At 39.3% G+C, this 18,352-nt stretch overlaps 1 protein-coding gene and 1 pseudogene across 8 annotated transcripts in view; both read right to left on the reverse strand.

Moving 5' to 3' along the window:
• Positions 1–18,352, reverse strand: part of GIPC2 (GIPC PDZ domain containing family member 2) — a 102,643-nt gene that overhangs the window by 46,151 nt on the left and 38,140 nt on the right. For all 8 annotated transcript variants that reach the window (XM_045368439.3, XM_005542942.5, XM_005542943.5 and 5 more), the window contains one exon: positions 9,901–10,081. In XM_045368439.3, the coding sequence (XP_045224374.1) occupies positions 9,901–10,081 (181 nt within the window). The remainder of the gene's footprint in view (positions 1–9,900; positions 10,082–18,352) is intronic.
• On the reverse strand, positions 12,905–13,546 carry LOC102127336 (translocon-associated protein subunit gamma pseudogene; annotated as a pseudogene).

The raw sequence follows: 18,352 nt of genomic DNA on the forward strand, positions 1-18,352 counted from the left end.
TTCCTAGGATAGAAATCTTGGGAGTGACATGTGCTTCTGAACCTTCTGTCCTCTCCCCTTTAGCCAAGTGTCATCAATCCACCTCCTACCCCATTTTTACCCTTACAATATTACTCACTCTTTTTATTTCCTTTGAATTCCCACTGCTGCCCCTAATCCCAGCCCTGATCATTTCCTCCTGTACTGTTCCAACAGCCTCTTACACGGTTTCTCCTCTAGTCAAATGTAGCCACATTGGTCTCCTGGGCTTAATTCCCAAATATCTGCTTCATCATGTCATTCTTCAGTTCCAATATCATCTAAATGATTCCCTATTACTCTCCAAAACAAGCTTGGGTTCCCCACCTAGTTTTCAGAGCTCTTATTAATAGGGTCCTGAGCTGCTTTTGCAGCCTGATTTGCTACAGTCCCTGCACAGCTAGGTTCCTCCCTGCCCTGAACACTTCTCACAGGAAACCCTCCTTCCCTTGTCTCTATGTTTCTTCCCACCCTTCAAGGACAAGTTCAAGTGCAATCTTCCAGGGATCTTGCTCACGTAGTCCAGCCTACTCAATGTTGTTTCCCTTCTCCGAACATCCATTTAGATTTCCATAGCGGTTTTAAATTTTACTCCACAATTCTGAATGTAACAAATGCCGAACTGAATCTGACTTTGAGCACCACCCCCCGACCTGGCATGGCACAGGTTTCGTGAGAAATTTAGTTTCGGTTTTGCTTTGAAGGCCTCTCCCCATCTCGCAGGCTTCAGAAGGCTGATGCTGCACTCTGTCCATCATAGACCAGACCATGAAGCTCTACGTCCAAGTCAGTGTGTGCACTCACAGGCCACCCCCGCACCCACACCCAGTGTGTACAAGGGTCTTTCACCTGAGATCGCAAGCCCAGACCACTTAAAAGCTCTAATATCCTTATGCCATTCTATCAGATGTCCTGTTGCCTTTCACGAGAATGAACATTGATCCCTGATACTGGTGGGATCTGCCATAAATCACCTGTCTCACAGCTTTCTTTCTTGAGGAAGTTTCTTTCCAATCTTACCATCTCCCAATCCCTATCACTCTCTAAGCCTTAGAACCCCTCCCAATCATGGACAAGTCAGCTCTCAGATAAGTGTCACTGTTTAAATCTGCACTATAGCATGTATCATGGTCTGCATTATGTTCTGAAGAGGCAGTAACACATAATGTTCAGAGTACAAGCCTCAAGAGCAAACAGGACTGGAGTGCTATGGCCACACTTAGCCCGCCACCGGGCAGCCTTAATGAATTAACTGTCCAAGCCTCAGTTTACTTAGCTGAAAAACCCTCATAGGAATGGCATGAGGATTATTAAGTCAGGCCATAATGGCAGTAGTCCTAGTCGCAACGGGTTGCAATTACACAGCACTCTTCTAAGCACATACATACATTAACTCATTTCATCCTCAAAATACTTTATAGTTAACCCAAATCACACAGTTTAAAAGCAGCCAAGAAAGGAATCAAACCCAAGCAATTGAGCTCACAGTCTATGCTCTTCACCACTATACTATATTTCATTCAACAAATGGTAGCTATTATTGTTAGTAGAATTACTTGATTCTTAATGTATCTGCCTCTTTATGTAAACTGTAAGTTCCCTGAGGACAGCAAGCATGCTGACTCACTGTAACAGCTGTTAGAGAGCTGGCTCTGGAAGCTGACTGCTTGGCTTAGAACTCTGCCTCCCTCCTTCACTAGCTGCAACCTTGGGCAAACTGCTTCACCTTTCAGGGTGGTTGTGAGGACTAAATGATTTCCTACTTAGAAAGTACTAGGAAAAGCGAATGGCAGCTACTATTATGATGTACTGACATATTTCATTAGTTGATATGAGATGTGATATTGTCATCTGTCTTTCCAGAATCCAAACAGTGCCAGAATTCTCAACAAATACTTGTTGATCACCAATTCAACCACATTGATTTTCCTGTTTCACATGGGTTTATCTTGTTTCTAAAATTATTCCTTAAAGAAAAGGAGACACCTTTATAATAACAGTAATAATAACAGATAACTCTTCTTGAAGACTTACTATGTATCAGGGACTGCTCTGTGATTTTTTTCATGTTTAATCATTTAATCCTCACAACAGCTCAATGTGGTAGACACATCTTCACATTTTGTATGAGAAGACCAAGGCACAGAAAGGTTAAATAACTTACCCAATGTCACATATCACAAGCCAGTCCCTGGCAGAGCCTACACACTTAACTACTGCAATTTATCGTCTCTTTCGTAACTTTTTTCATATTCCCAGATATATTTTGTAGAATTCAGTATATATGAAAAGGTACCAAAAGTATTGATTGATTTAAATTTTTCCCTAGATATAGCATGAATAATAAAAAGTAATTTTTAAATGTTTGAAATGTCTATCTAAAAAGTCATATAAAACTTAAAAGTCACAGTTTATCTCTTAATATCAAATAGGCTTAGCCTTTGAAGTGAGTACATCAGTTAAGCTGAATCATGAAGATGAGGTCCGAGTTTTCCAGCTGTTAATGACTCAAAAGACTAAGATGCACTTCACATACTTAACATCCTATTCTGATGGATACACAGCACAGAAATGAACCTTCTAAAAGAAGACATAACCCAATGATCTGTTACAAAATCTAACCCTAAAATAAAGACCATAAATGCTTTAGAAGGTAAGTTTTTTTCTTCCAATTTTCTTCCTGCTTTTGAAAACTCTTACAGAAATATTTCAGGCCTCCTTCCTCAAACCTCTTTCCATAAAGGGCACGCAAGAATCACAAATTGGAAAAATTTGCAGGATAAATGAAGTTGAGACTCATTTAAGTAAAACCGAATCAAAGCTTCATGGATTTGTTGTTTTTCTGCATTTAAAAGACCTTATAGGAAAACAAACGAGTTGGTCTTGTCTGGCCTTAGAGTCGTTTAAATGGAAGAGGGATTTTCATGGCCTTGGGAAAATCTAGGTTTACAGGGCAAACTCTGCAGGGTTGAGCTCATTGTAAAGACATGTTCCTTTTCATTGGCAAAAGGAGAAAGGAAGTGAGCCATGCCCTAAAAAATACCACTACAGACATTCCAGTCGATACTTGATAAGGACTGGGAATGCTGCCATCAACTCATGGCTAGAAGAAGGAAAATTTGGATCAGTAACCAGCTGACCAGGAGAAATCATGTTAAGTATGGGAAAGATTTCCCATTCAACTACTAACTTTCGACAAGGGAGTCATTTAAGCCGGTGGCTTTCAAATGTTTTTTTTCTGTGACCCACAGTAAGAAATACATACGTTATATCATGACCCATAGATATACACAAAGATAATAAAACTGAAACACACATATTCATTTGTAACTGAAACAATATTTACAATGTACAAAGCACAATATTTTCAACTCTATTCTATTTTGTGTTCTAAACACACTGGTTGAAACCTACTGGCTGAAAAACAGTAATTTAAATTCTGACCAGCACAGAAGATTTTGAGGGTACATTTTCTAACGGCCTTTATTCCTCCCTCAGAGCCCCACAGCCAACTTGGGAAAGTGCAGTGCAGCATCTGCTCGTGGGACAAGTGACTTGATCTTGAGTACTTGGATAAAGGCCACCCAGAAGGCCATCTCGTCCATGTCTGGCCATTCCTCAGTGCTGGCTCCTCCTTCTCTTTCTGCCCCTTAAATGCTGGTGTTCCCCTCACCGTTCTGTTTTTGGTCCTTTTATCACTCTCAGTGATTCAATCTATTTCCATGGCTTCTGCTACTGATCAAAGAAAATTACTCATAAATCTCATTCTCTAGGCCCCAATTATCGATGCTCATCTACCTCGTGTGTGTGTGTGTGTGTGTGTGTGTGTGTGTGTGTGTGTGTGTGTGTATATTTATTTTTTTATTTTTTGACAGGGTCTCACTCTGTTGCCCAGGCTGGAGTGCAATGGCATGATCTCGGCTTACTGCAACCTCCACCTACCAGATTCAAGTGATTCTCCTGCCTCAGCCTCCCGAGCAACCAGGACTAGAGGTGCTTGCCACCATTTCCAGCTAATTTTTGTATTTTTAGAAGAGACAGGGTTTCACCACATTGGCCAGGCTGGTCTCGAAATCCTGACCTCAAGTGACCCTTCCTCCTCAACATCCCGAAGTGCTGGGATTACAGGTGTGAACCACCATACCCAGCCCTTTTGTACAAGTCCAACTGAATCGTCCCGCAGATTTCAAACTCATTTAGTCCAAAATTATACTTATAATTTATTTCCTATCCTATCTCCTTGCCCATATCTATTTCTTTGCCAGCTTTCCTTGTCTTAAAGAATGGCACCATACTCCCTCCCTAAAGCCACAAATCTGAGGTCATCATTTGCAGTCTCTCCTTCCTTTATTTCTATGTCCAACAGGTTACTAACTCAATCTCATTATTCAGTGGTGTGCAGGTAAACATTTAACAATCAGCTCTCCACACTAAAAAAAATTAAAATAAAGAGCCCTGACTTACAAGACTTACCTATTTCTCTTTTATAAATAGCCCATTATAGCTAATTTAAAACAATCAACCTGATGTCAGTGAAGGAGGAGATGTGTACAAATGGCTCCAGCACACCACCTTCTATTCCTCCAAACCATTTCTCTTCTCTTCATGCCTACAGGCACTGCCTTAATTCATCTCTCGCACACTGAACAAATGATAGCTATTATTGTTAATAGAACCTTTATGATCTCCTAATCTCTAGCTCATATCCCTTTATCTAACAGTCTCCAAAATATCTTTGTAAAATTAAAGACTCATCATGTTACTCCTCTGCCTCTTCATTGCCCAGTCTTTATCTTCATATATAAGGCTCTTGATATATTTGTTCTCTACTGACTCTTGAGCTTCATTTCCTGTGACACCACCACCAATAACCTCTAACCAAAAACACTGGCAAACATGGTGTTCCCAAATATATGATGCTATTCTCTATCTCTGTAACTTTGCTTATTCTGTTCCCACTTCCCAGGACAACCTTCCCCAATTCATCCACTAAGTAAGCACTATTCATCCCTTCAGACTCAACTCAAATCTCTTTCCTTAGAAAGCTTTTCCTGGCTGGGTGCAGTGACTCACACCTGTAATCCTAGCACTTTGGGAGGCCAAGGCAGGTGGATCACGAGGTCAGGAGATTGAGACCATCCTGGCTAAACCCTGTCTCTACTAAAAATACAAAAAATTAGCCGGACATGGTGGCACATGCCTGTAGTCCCAGCTGCTCAGGAGGCTGAGGCAGGAGAATCACTTGAACCTGAGAGGTGGAGGTTGCAGTGAGCTGAGATCACGACACTGCACTCCATCCTGGGCAACAAAGCAAAACTCCGCCTCAAAAAAAAAAAAAAAAATAGAAAAAGAAAAGAAAAGAAAAGCTTTTCCTGAACTTCTTAAGTACACTTGATGTCTCCCACCTCTATACATCCAGTATATTTTAGTACCTCTAACAGCCTTTATTAAATTTATTTATTTTTTCATATCCTTCTCTTCTCACTAGACATGAGTTCCTAGATCTGGATCTTATTCATGCACGTACCAAGCAGGTGGTATGGTAAAGGTATACAGTAGGCTTTCAATAAATGGTGACTATGATTGTCTAGGGCAACTAATACCCTAAGACAAGCATATACTAATTGCTCGACAAATGTCTGAATGGAAACATATCGGTGTGCTCTTGCTATCTTCCCAAGGCCAGAGGAATGCTAAAATACCAGTACCTTCTAGATTATTAGAAAGCCCAAGATCTACTTCCATAGTCAAAGAACTGGTACTATAATTTTTTTCCTATTATCCTCTATAATTTCCTAGTGCTGCCATAACAAAGTACCATAGACTAGGTGGCTTAAACAATAGAAATTTATTTTCTCAGAGTTCTGGAGGCCAGAAGTTCAGGATCAAGGTTTCTCTAGGGTTGGTTTCTTCTGAGGCCTCTCTCCTTGACTTACAGATGGATAGTTATCTTCAAGTTCAAATGGCATCCTCCCTGTGTCTGTGTCTAAATTTCCTCTTCTAATAAGTACACCAGTCATATTGGATTAGGGCCCACCCTAACGACCTCATTTTAACCTAGTTACCTCTTTAACCTAGTTACCTTTTTAAAGGCCTTATCTACAAATCCAATTGCATTCTAAGGTACTGAAGATTAGGACTTTAACATGTGAATTTTGAAGGACACAATTCAGCCCATAACAGCCTCCTGCTAGACTATGAGCTCCTCAAAAGGCAGGAGCCATAGCTTAGTCTTCCTCCTTAGTATTTTCTATGCCACGCAGAGTACCTGAAACACAGAAGAGTCTCAATAATTTGTGAGATACATAAATTAAAAATCTTTCTAGAAATGTAGTCACAATTGGTAATTATGGTCCCCTCCAAATCTGATGGCCAGCACCAAGGAAAATTTGACTTTACTCTTTCTCTGAAAGAAAGTTGGATGCTGTCATCATCTCTAGATAGTCCACTGCCAAACAGCTATGTATGTGGCACCCAACTCATAGCAGAAAAACAAAATCCAAGGCCAAACGCCCACAACCATTTACAATACCCTTCTCCCTCCAAATCCATTCCAATACTCCCAGACTGACAGATATCATACATGGCTACAGTCAGATTCAAAATCAAGAGAAAATCAACACTGCTGTCCCTGCAGAACAAGATATAACAGCTAAGGAGAAATAGCAAAATGGGAATCTGCTACTTTTTTCCTACCTATAAGGAAACTTATCCCTTCCTGTTACGTGGGATTTTGGTAGGTCTATCATATAGCCTGCCTTCCCCATTATCAAGATGGGTACAAGACCTACTTACTTGCTCCACCTCTCCACCTGAATCCTGAGTGAAGTGATATGAAAATAGAAAATAATTGCCTGGAGTCAATTCAGCCAGTGCCATGAAGGGTTCCTGGTACACACATCCCTGAAACAGGTTTGGTTCCTGACCTTGTCAAGGCTCGATTGACTGTTTCTGGGACCTACATGGTAGTCTCCAATAAATGCCTTTTTCTGAAATTAGATAGTGTTTATTGCATAGCTCTCCATCAAAGAATATTAACACATACAATGGCCCCTGGAAGTGGAGTGTAGCGAGTGGTGGACCTAAAATATGGAAATGAAGGCAGGCAGTAAGGATTTCCCCACCCACTACAAAGAAGTGGTGCTAGCCAGGCGCGGTGGCTCAAGCCTGTAATCCCAGCACTTTGGGAGGCCGAGACGGGCGGATCACGAGGTCAGGAGATTGAGACCATCCTGGCTAACATGGTGAAACCCCGTCTCTACTAAAAAATACAAAAAACTAGCCAGGCAAGGTGTTGGGCGCCTGTAGTCCCAACTACTTGGGAGGCTGAGGCAGGAGAATGGCGTAAACCCGGGAGGTGGAGCTTGCCGTGAGCTGAGATCCGGCCACTGCACTCCAGCCTGGGCGACAGAGCCAGGCTCCATCTCAAAAAAAAAAAAAAAAAAAAAAAGAAGAAGCGGTGCTTGCAGTCCTAGTTATGCCATTGCAAAGCAGCCAACTATGCTCCTTCCTCTTGTGATTTGGGATATAGTCCACATGCCTCTCCAGGCTAAGTCTTTAGGGAAGTTGGTAGGAAAATGTCAAAATACTGGTGCATATAGCCATTTCTGACAGCTTTTGTTAAGATCCTATAAGTGACTTAGCTACAGCCAAAGTGGCCTATCTGAATGCAGAGAAAACTCTGCCTCACTAAGACTGGCCCTTTTCCTGGTAGAAATCCAAGAGGACAGAGAGTCAGATAATCATAAAGGACTATGAAATTTGAATTATTGGCCCTGAGTCAATAATAACGCTAGAAAATACAGGAAAAAAGGAAGGAAACATAGCAAAAGATAAGATTAGGACCAAGAGAATTGGGGGAAGCCTGATTCCCCAAGTACCCCCTGATTTATATTCCCCTCTCTGGCAAAGAGCTAAGCACTGGGATGAAGCCAAAGGATGAGGAACAAAGTAGCTTTGTCTTTATCCCAGAGGCAAAACAATAAGCAGAAAAATTCGGGGCTGGAGGATAGGCAGAGCAGCCAGGCTTACTTTTAAGAAAGAAACCCCTCACGCTAGAGCCCAGAGTCAAGAATCAATCCACAGCACGGAAAATGCATAAAGACCAGCAGTTTGAGTAAAACTTCCACAGAAACCTTGGAAAACAAAAACTTATTCCTCCAAAGTCAATCTCTGGGTGTCCTAACCAACAGCACTACCAGAATTCAGGGTGCTCAAATAATATACCTCTATTAGGAAAATCCTACTCAGGGTGCTTTGCAAATGTGTCCATTGATTTCATGAGGCAACAGAAAGCCGGTTCAATAGTAGTTAGGTACATAAGGCAGTGAAGTATACTGACTGTACACGTGTCTACAACATTGAAGGGAAAATCTAATCATGGAACAATAATAGCTAAATACAATGACCTTTGTAACATTTAAGACCATCACCAACCTAGCATCCAAGTTAAGGTATACCACCAACTTTCTACAAAGACATAGGGACCAAAAGATTTAGATGCAGACAATGGAGGGGAAAAAAAACAGAGAAAAATTTACTCTGGAAACAGATTAAATAGTAGAGATAAATACAGAAAAAAATAGATTTCTTGAGTTGTACTAATAGAATGGCTTTGATTTACAAAGAGTCTAAATCAAATAAGAATATTTATCCTGAACCATCTACACCCTGTCAATTTATTTCACCATGCTATCTGGGGAGTCAGGTTACCAAATGAAGCCATCTTGAAAGGAGTTACTAGATAGAAACCTGAGTGCTGCTTTCCTTCCTCTGTGAGAAGTGAGCTCAGATGCTGCAAGGCACCAGGCAGAATCACAGCATCTACAGAGGTAGTCCCTGGAGTGCTCCCTCCAGGAGGTACTGGTAAGGCATCTTTTTCTTACACCTTCTGGAAAACTGTCTCCCACAGGTAATATAACCTACACTTGTATTTCTGTTAAATGGTGCAGACTCATGTAGAAGCAGAGAAAAAATTCTAATTCCATATGCCTAGGACCTGTCACTTACTTGCTAAGAGAGAGAAAACGTAATTCCCCAGATCCACTGCATTCTTCCATTATTTCCAATAACTGCCCTGAGAAAATGGCATTAGAGACAAACTAAAAGGAATATTTATGTTCTGTGAACAAAGGAAAGAACATAGTGTGCATGGGGTCACGATGAGTAAGAGCAAGCCTGAGATGATTCTGCTAAAGATATTTTAACACTGATGAATGCTAGGCCTTGGTTTGGCTTATTAAAATAGTTCTGGGTGGTAAGAGAGAAGCTGGCACATTTTTCTGTAGATGAGATAGCCTTGGGTGATTGAACAACAGTTGGAATACAGCTGCCATGGCTAAAACCAAGCAAGTACAGATGTCACCCCAAAGTGGAAATAATTTCATACCATCCCACGCTGCCAAATTCAAATGCCAATGGAGGAAAGATATTGGGGAAGGAGGTCTTTTAAATGGAACAGATAACTATTTTAAATACCATTCTGTATATAACTACAATTTTTGCTGCTGAGATCCATGAGCAACAGTTATTATGGTTTAAAGAGCTCAGTCAAAAATCTTACTGCTCAGCAAAATGAAAACAATACAATGTGTTGTTCTCAGAGATAGGAACAACCACATCAAATTCAGTCACTAGACATTAGACTTTGTAATTTCAAATGTTTGGAAAATGTCCTTTTACAAGGCAATAATTTTCTTTTTTCTTCCTTCAATAGTTGTCTTTCTTATAAGTAGTGCTACCATTTTCTACGTTTTTAACTGATATGTTAGATAAGAAGACACTAAAAGCACAAAGCACCATATCACAGTACTCATTTCCCTTAGAAAGAAAAATCAGGGAAAGGGAACATTTCACACACCCGCCCACCGACCCCTGACTTACCAAATGCCTTCTTAGGTTCTATTAAATTCATGGTGAAGAGTTCCTCTTTTTTTAATTCCTTTAACTTCTTAGCAACATCACAGTGACGCCACCCAACAATATTTTCTCCATTTATGGATTCAATATGATCCCCAACACAGATTGTTTTAATTGAGTCAATAACACCACCATCTTTAATTCTCTGAAAGAAAATTAATGATAACTTAATATAAAATAGAACTGTGTAATGAATGCACCAATCTCATCTGATCTTGGAAGCTAAGCAGATTCGGGCCTGGTTAGTACTTGGATAGGAGACAATAACAGGTGCTACAGGTTTAAAAACAAAATAAAACTGTGTAACAGTACTTTTTATGCTTTTGAGACATATATACAATGTATTGACAACAATGCAGTCTGATGCTCAGTTAGAGAGGGAAGACTGAGCAACCAAGAACCACTATCTTACCTCCAACCATTCTTCGTCTTCCTTATCATTCGGAATTCAGCTCACTCACAGTTACCACCTCCTCTGGGAAGCTTTTCCTGACATTCCCCAACCCACTCCCCCAAGAATGGGTAAGGTGCCACTCTCATGTTTCTACAATACGTTTTGCTGTATATGCTGAACTCTAAACTAAGCACTTTACATTTGTTATTTCATTTAATTCTAACAACCTTTATGAGATTCTCATGTCACAGGTCAGGAAGATTAAAGCTTCAGAAGAGCAAGTAATTTGCCAGATTCAACATACCACAGTGTGATTGTTCATTTACTTCTCAGTCTCCATTACTAAACTAATATCCTTGAGGACAGAGATGGTCTTATTACTCTGCATGTCTGTGCCTAGCACAGTATCTGCAAAGTCCCTTCATAAGTGATTACTGAATTATTTCAATTGAGGCCCATCACATAAGAATAGAGCTTGAGCTTTTTCAATTGGCTGCATTTAGTTACAAATGCAAAGACACAAAGAATAATACCATCTTAGCTAAGATGCCTGATACCTAATAAAAGACAAGTATGGTTATCATTTTGGGAGCCAGTAAGGGTGATTTGATGCTATTGTTTCTCATTTATGTATTTTAGATGAAGAGAATCTGGGACCCCAAGGAGAAACTTCAAGTTGGTCTTTCTTTATCTTACTTCTCTATAATACATCCTCAGGGTAGAGTCTCAAAATGGTATCTAGTATTCCCAAGAATTTTTGAAAGGATTTTAGGCACAGGAGCCCCAGAAAACTCTTCCAGAATTGCAGAAAACAGCCCTGCAGAGGATGTACAAGTTCTTCCATGATGATGAGGAATAGGGCAGAATGAAGGCCATAATCTGTCTCAGAAGTCCCAAATCCTTCATAGGAATCATAGCAACATCAGGAGCAGCTGCTATTGTATACTAAAGGCTGTGTATTCTCCACCCTTGCTAGTTGGAAGTATAACATCTTCTGAATCAGCAGGGTGATTGATCATTGTGTCTAAGAGCTAGGAGTAAACGGATCTCATCTACCTCCAACATCTCCATCATATTGTCATCAGGAACAAGAGTAACTTAGGAAGGTTAAGCATTTTTAACATTTAAATTTCATTATTATAAATCAAAACTCACAATAGATTTATTTTTTACCCCAAATTTTAAGAATATTGCTATGTTCATTCATTCTAACAGTGACTGTTAACATGCTATATGCAAATGTCACAATAACGCCAACTTTAACAGAGAGCCCACTGTCATTACAAACAGGCAAGGAAACCACAAGTTTCATAGTCTACCTGACATTGTTTTATTAGAAACCCATATTAAACTTATATCGCTAACAGAAACAATGGGAACCACTCAGTACAACTAGAGTTTCTAAACTGTCACAGAAAAATAAATGAGACTGAAGAAGACTAAAGTCTAAAGAAGAAAAAACTATTAAATACTGTTCCACAATTCGTAATTCATCAAAGAATTCAATAATCGATATTTAACTTTGATTTTTCTTCTTAGCTTTTATTCTAATTTATCTCTTGATATATCTTGAATTTATTTTTTTCTTTGGTCAACTACACCATACAAATTTCAGAGTCTTACCATACAGTATTTTTAGCTTAAGATTTAGAGTTACAATTGTATTTTAAATAAGCATTATATAAAAGTTACAGACTTTGAAGACACATCTGAATCTCACCAGTGAATTAAAGGTCAGAGTAACAGAAATGTAGGGTTGCAGAGGCCCATGAGTCGCCTCATCAATCCTAGAGATGCTTCAGCAACCAGAATAGTGCCCAGATAGAGGGAGAGAAAGGCAGTTACCAGAAGTCAGAGCAGGCAGCAGGGTGAGAATCCAGGTAGCAAAAGAAAAGTCACAGCACATGTCACTATCTGAGGCAGCAGATAAGAATCTGGAATGGAGACACAGGAAAATCAATATAGGGAACTTGGAGAAGATGAACCAGATATAGAAGCAAAGTTGAAGACATGGATTATATATTTTATGGGTTACCTGAGCCTTAGCCTCCAAAGTGGGTAGAATAAACAATACGGGAGCAATGGAGACAAGTTTCTGAAACCTAATGTGCTTTGATAATCATACAATAACTTGACAGAGATTAATAATATTGCCAAAGGTACTAATGAGATGCAAAGGAATAAGAGGGGAAAAAAAAGAGGCATTAATGCTATACTTTATTTACTGAGTTATTTATACTATTCTCTATAACACTTAGGAACTTTCACCTGTCTTTGGAGCTTGATGCTGCAAAAGGTAGAGAAGATTTATTTATTTATTGGAAGACAGGATTTACATTATTAAACATAGAGGTTTCCAACCATTTCAGACCATTATTATAATATCTCCCATTATGTTCATCCCATATATTTAGAGAATTCTGCCTTCTCATCACAGATGTCAGCAGAAGTCTAGGGCAGCATACATTCTCCCTAAAGTCTTTTTTTCCCTTTCAATTCATTTAATTTCAACAATCTGTCAAAAACAGCCAATAAACAAATACTGAATTATATTCTGTTGAGTTTTTTAAAGGCTCTAGACTACAAAAACATCTCGTGTGTCTCCCACCCTGAGCACCCTGCTACTTTTCCATATACCACATGCCACGCATAGACACAAAGCCAGGGGATGAAGCTGACATGGTCTACTTGGAGCCAGTAGACAGGAGGGCGTTGAGTCCTGATGAAGCACTTAGGGACAAAATGTAGTTCATTGTGGGGTTGAAATTCTTCAATATGAAGAAGAAGCAACAATGACCAAGACCAGGAACAGAGTGTTGTTATAGAAGATGGAAAATGTTGTAGCTTCAGAATCAGCAACGTCATTCTTTCTTCCACAAGATTCTTACATCTTTCTCTTTCCGAGACATCTTTCTATTATCAGCTTCAGAAAGTTTTCGAATCACTGCATCCTCCCTCTGCTGTGCTACTTTGTGCTTGAGAACAAATTTCACATTCTTGTATGCAAAGGCTACCAAATATGTACTTTCTAGGGTCATCACACTATGGAAAACAGCAGACTGAATAAGATCCATATGCCATATTCTCCAGTATAACCAGATTCGGATGGCAGACACGACGAAAGCATTCCTGAAAAAGATCGCAAAGGACTTGGCAGAGAGGTTGCCACTGAAATCCTGCAGGAGCAGGTCCTCCTTGGACGACTGTTTGGAGCTGCCTTTGGGAGCTATAGGGGAAAGGGAGGTGAGAACAGGGAAGGTAGAGCTAGTGGCCAAGCCAGGCAAAGGCCCTTGGCTCCGCCCCTGTGGCCGCCTTATCTGATCCACCCTCCCTAAAATCTTAAGCACCAGACTCTGAGCTGCATGTCCAGTCGCTATGATCAGCAACTCTGAGATTTGTGTTGCTGATCCTTCCAACACTGTCCTCAAACCTCGCTCATAATAATAAGCTAACAGTCATACAGTTGTAAATAGTTATCTCATTCAGTCCTCACAATAAGCCTAGGAAAAGGATATTTATCATTCCATTTAAGGAATGAGGAATTTAAGCCACAATAATTACATGGCTTGCCCAAGATAACACAGCTAATTAGGTCTCAAACAGAGATGACATAATTTTTTAAATTAAAAATGTTTTTTAAAAAGGTATAGAACCCAAGTTCTTCTGACCTAAAGTACAAAGTTTTGGGTTATAAATGTCCAAAATGATCTATCACCTTTGAACTCTGAATTTTTTTTTGACAGCCTTATTTTTTCCATTTTCCATCTCCTTATTTCTACTAAAGCTGTTTTTCATCAACACCTCATCATGGTCTCCAGATCTCAAACATCTGTTTTCACAAATCATCATGTCTATTCTGGCTTTACAGATCTCTGCTCGGATCCTAGCTTCCATCCTATAATCCTCTGCCCCCTTGACTTCCTACATTTCCAGTCTTGCTGATTCTTAGTTTGGGCAAATGAAAAAGTAAAATGTTAGAAAGATGTAAATATCTTATTTCTCGAAATGATCACTCTAAAATGTGGTTGTACTAAAGCAAAAGTATGGCAAATCATAAAGGTCTGTAAGAGATATTCTGAGAATGACAGTTTTGTGGTTAGTCAAACTATTTCAATTTAAAACAAAGTCAGGTGGGTTTTTAAAAATCAATTTAGCTCATTTCTTAATTGCATGTTATAAATCCTTATTTTTATTTTAAATTTGAAAATACAAGTCTCAGCCGGGCGCAGTGGCTCATGCTTGTAATCCCAGCACTTTGGGAGGCCGAGGCAGGCAGATCACCTGAAGTCAGGAGTTCAAGACCAGCCTGGCCAACATGGTGAAACCCTGTCTCTACTAAAAATGCAAAAATTACCCAGGCGTGGTGGCACATTCCTATAATCCCAGCTACTCGGGAGGCTGAGGCATGAGAATCACTTGAACCGAGGAGGCAGTGAGCCAAGATCACACCACTGCACTCCAGCCTGGGTGACAGAGCAAGACTCTGTCTCAATAAATAAGTAAGTAAGTAAATTAATTAATTAAAGTACAAATCTCTTCTCTTAAACCAGGTGTCATCAAACTATGGCTCACAGCAGAACTCCAGGGTGGTGTGTACCCTCCACCACGGCCACCACCTGTTTTTATATGGCCCATGATTTATGAATGGTTTTTACCTTTTTGAATGGTTCAGAAAAAAATCAAAAGATTTGTGATGTGAAAATTATAAGAAATTTAAATTACAGTGTCTATGAGTAAGGTCTCAGTGGGAAACATGCATGCTCATTCATCTAAGTATTATCTGTAACTGCTTTTGTGCTACACGGGCTTAGTTGAGTAGTTGCAGCAAAGACCATATGACCCACAAAGCACAAAATATTTACCATCTGCACTTTACAGAAAACATTTTCCAGCTAACACAGGTTTCATTATATGTATGCTCTTAATTTTCTGATTAAGTTATTTATATACTTTTTGTTCTTGGAAATGTTGAGACTTAGATACTAAAATCATGAACATTTAAGTATGTTGTTTTTTCACCTAAAAAGTTTCATCTGGGCCATGTATGGTGGTTCATCCCTGTAATCCCAGCATTTTGGGAGGCCTAGAGAAAGGGATCACTTGAGCCCTGCTCAACTGAGCAACATGGCAAAACCTTGTCTCTGCAAAAAACAAACAAACAAAAAAACCAGTTTCATCTGTGTGAACCATACAAAACTATAAAATGCATTTCTCTGCCATTGATCTTTCCTAATTATGTAATGGTTTATTGTTAGAATGATTATTAAAATATTAGCTATTAATTGTGAATACTGCAGACATTTTAAGCATGTCATTATATTTATACCCCAAATAATACTATAACGTAGGTGCTAATGTTCCCACTTGAGAGAAGGCTCAGAAAAGTTTAATGCCTTGGCCAATGTTACACAGCTGGTAAATAAGTGATCTAGCTAAGACTGAAAGCAGGGCTACCTGATTCTAAAGTCCATGCCCCTATGCACCACACTGCAATGCCTCTCTCACCATGGAATGCCCACCCTCATTTGAATACCTACCACACTGTCCTACTCTGACTTTAACCTACTCTTATTTCCAGCCAAGTTAAAAACATATCAAGTGCTCACTTCAGCAGCACATACATTAAAATTATAATCACACAGCATGGTCTCTGCACATGGTGATATGCAAACTCATGAAACATTCCATTTTGCTTATCTTGGCAAAAAGAAATACAGGAAGGATAAAACAGAAATTAATAAAATGGGTTATCTCTAAGGAGTGTGGAAAAGTAATGAGATAGAAGAGTTAGGAGAAGGAGTGACACATCTCTGAATGAATTTTTAAATATAGTTTGATTTTTTTTTAAAGAGACAGTGTCTTGCTCTGTTTTCCAGGCTGGAGAGTGGTGGCATGATCATTGCTCACTGCAACCTTGATTTCCCCAGGCTCAAGCAATTCTCCCACCTCAGCCTCATGAGTAGCTGGGACTATAGGTGCATGCCACTATACCCAGCTAATTTTTTCTATTTGCTGTAGAGACAGCGTCTCACTATGTTGGGGTCAAGGGACTTTCTATTTGTTGTAGAGACAGGGTCTCACTATGACTGGGGTCAAGTAGACCCCAGTGTCTGTTGTTTCCTCCTTTGTGTTCATAAGTTCTCATCATTTAGCTCCCACTTATAAGTGAGAACATGCAGTATTTGGTTTTCTCTTCCTTCCTGCATTAGTTTGCTGAAGATAATAGACTCCAGCTCCATTCACGTTCCCACAAAAGACATGATCTCATTCTTTTTTACGCTGCATAGTATTCCATGGTGTATATGTACCACGTTTTCTTTATCCAATCTGCTATTGATTGGCATTTAGGTTGATTTCATGTCATTGCTATTGTGAACAGTGCTGCAATAAACATACACATGTATGTGTCTTTATGGCAGAATGCTTTCTAATCCTCTGGGTATACACCCAGTAATGAGATTGCTGAGTCAAACGGTAGTTCTGCTTTTAACTCTCTGAGGAATTGCCATACTGTTTTCCACAATGGCTGAACTAATTTACATTCACACCAAGAGTGTATGGTGGGTGGTTCCATTTTCTCCGCAACCTCACCAACATCTTATTTTTTTACTTTTTAATAATAGCTATTCTGACTGGTGTGAGATGGTATCTCATTGTGGTTTTGATTTGCATTTCTCTAACGATCAGTGAGGTTAAGCGCTTTTTTTTTAATATGATTGTTGGCCACATGTGTGTCTGCTTTTGAAAAGTGTCTGTTCATGTCCATTGTCCACTTTTTAATGGAGTTGTCTTTTTTTTCTGGTAACTTTCCTTATAGATGCTGGATATTAGACCTTTATCAGATACACAGTTTGCAAATATTTTCTCCTATTCTGTAGGTTGTCTGTTTTCTCTGTTGATAGTTTCTCTTGCTGTGCAGAAGCTCCTAAGTTTAATTAGATCCCATTTGTCAATATTTGCTTCTATTCTGATAGCATTGGTGTCTTTGTCATGAAATCTTTGCCCATTCCGATGTTCAGAATGATATTGCCTGTGTTGTCTTCCAGAGGTTTTATAGTTTTGAATTTTACATTTAAGTCTTTAATTCTTCTTAATTATTATGTATGGTGTAAGGAGGGGTCCAGCTTCAGTCTTCTGCATACGGCTAGCCAGCATCATTTATTAGCTGCATATGGCTATCCCAGCATCATTAAATAGGGAGTCTTCCCCATTGCTTGTTTTTGTCAGCTTTCATTAAAGATCAGGTGGTTGTAGCTGTGCAGCCTTATTTCTGGCCTCCCCACGCTGTTCCATTGCTCTATGTGCCTGTTTTTGTACCAATACCATGCTGTTTAGTTACTGTAGCCCTGTAGTACAGTTTGAAGTCGGGCAATATGATGCCTCCAGCTTTGTTCTTTTCGCTTAGGATTATCTTGGCTATTCAGGCTTTTTTGTTGGTGTTATTCCATATGAATTTTAAAATAATTTTTTATAGTTCTATGAAGAATGTCATCAGTAATTTGATAGGAATAGCATTGAATCTGTAAATTGATTTAGGTAGTATGGCCATTTTAATGATATTGACTCTTCCTATCCACAAGCATAAGATATTTTTCCATGTGTTTGTCTCTTCTCTGATTTCTCTGAGCACTGTACCAGCTAATACAAAACATACTTACACACAGACCAGTGTTACTATAAAGCAATCACACAAAGAAGCCAACATAATAACCAGCTAATAAAACACAGATAGGATCAAATCCACACATATCAATACTAACTTTGAATGTAAACAGGCTAAATGTCACACTTAAAAGGCACAGAGTGGCAAGCTGGGTAATTGTATGCTGTCTTCAAGAGACCCATCTCACACAAAATAACATCCAAGATTCAAAATAAAGGGATGGAGAAAAAAATGTACCAAGCAAATGGAAAACAGAAAAAAGCAGGGGTTGCAATCCTAACCCTGTTTTGTTTCAGACAAAACAGACTTCAAAACAACAAAAATCAAAAGAGACAGAGAAGGGCATTATATAATGGTAA

Source organism: Macaca fascicularis, chromosome 1 (genome assembly GCF_037993035.2).
Source record: "Macaca fascicularis isolate 582-1 chromosome 1, T2T-MFA8v1.1".
In the NCBI taxonomy this organism is placed as follows: Eukaryota; Metazoa; Chordata; class Mammalia; order Primates; family Cercopithecidae; genus Macaca; species Macaca fascicularis.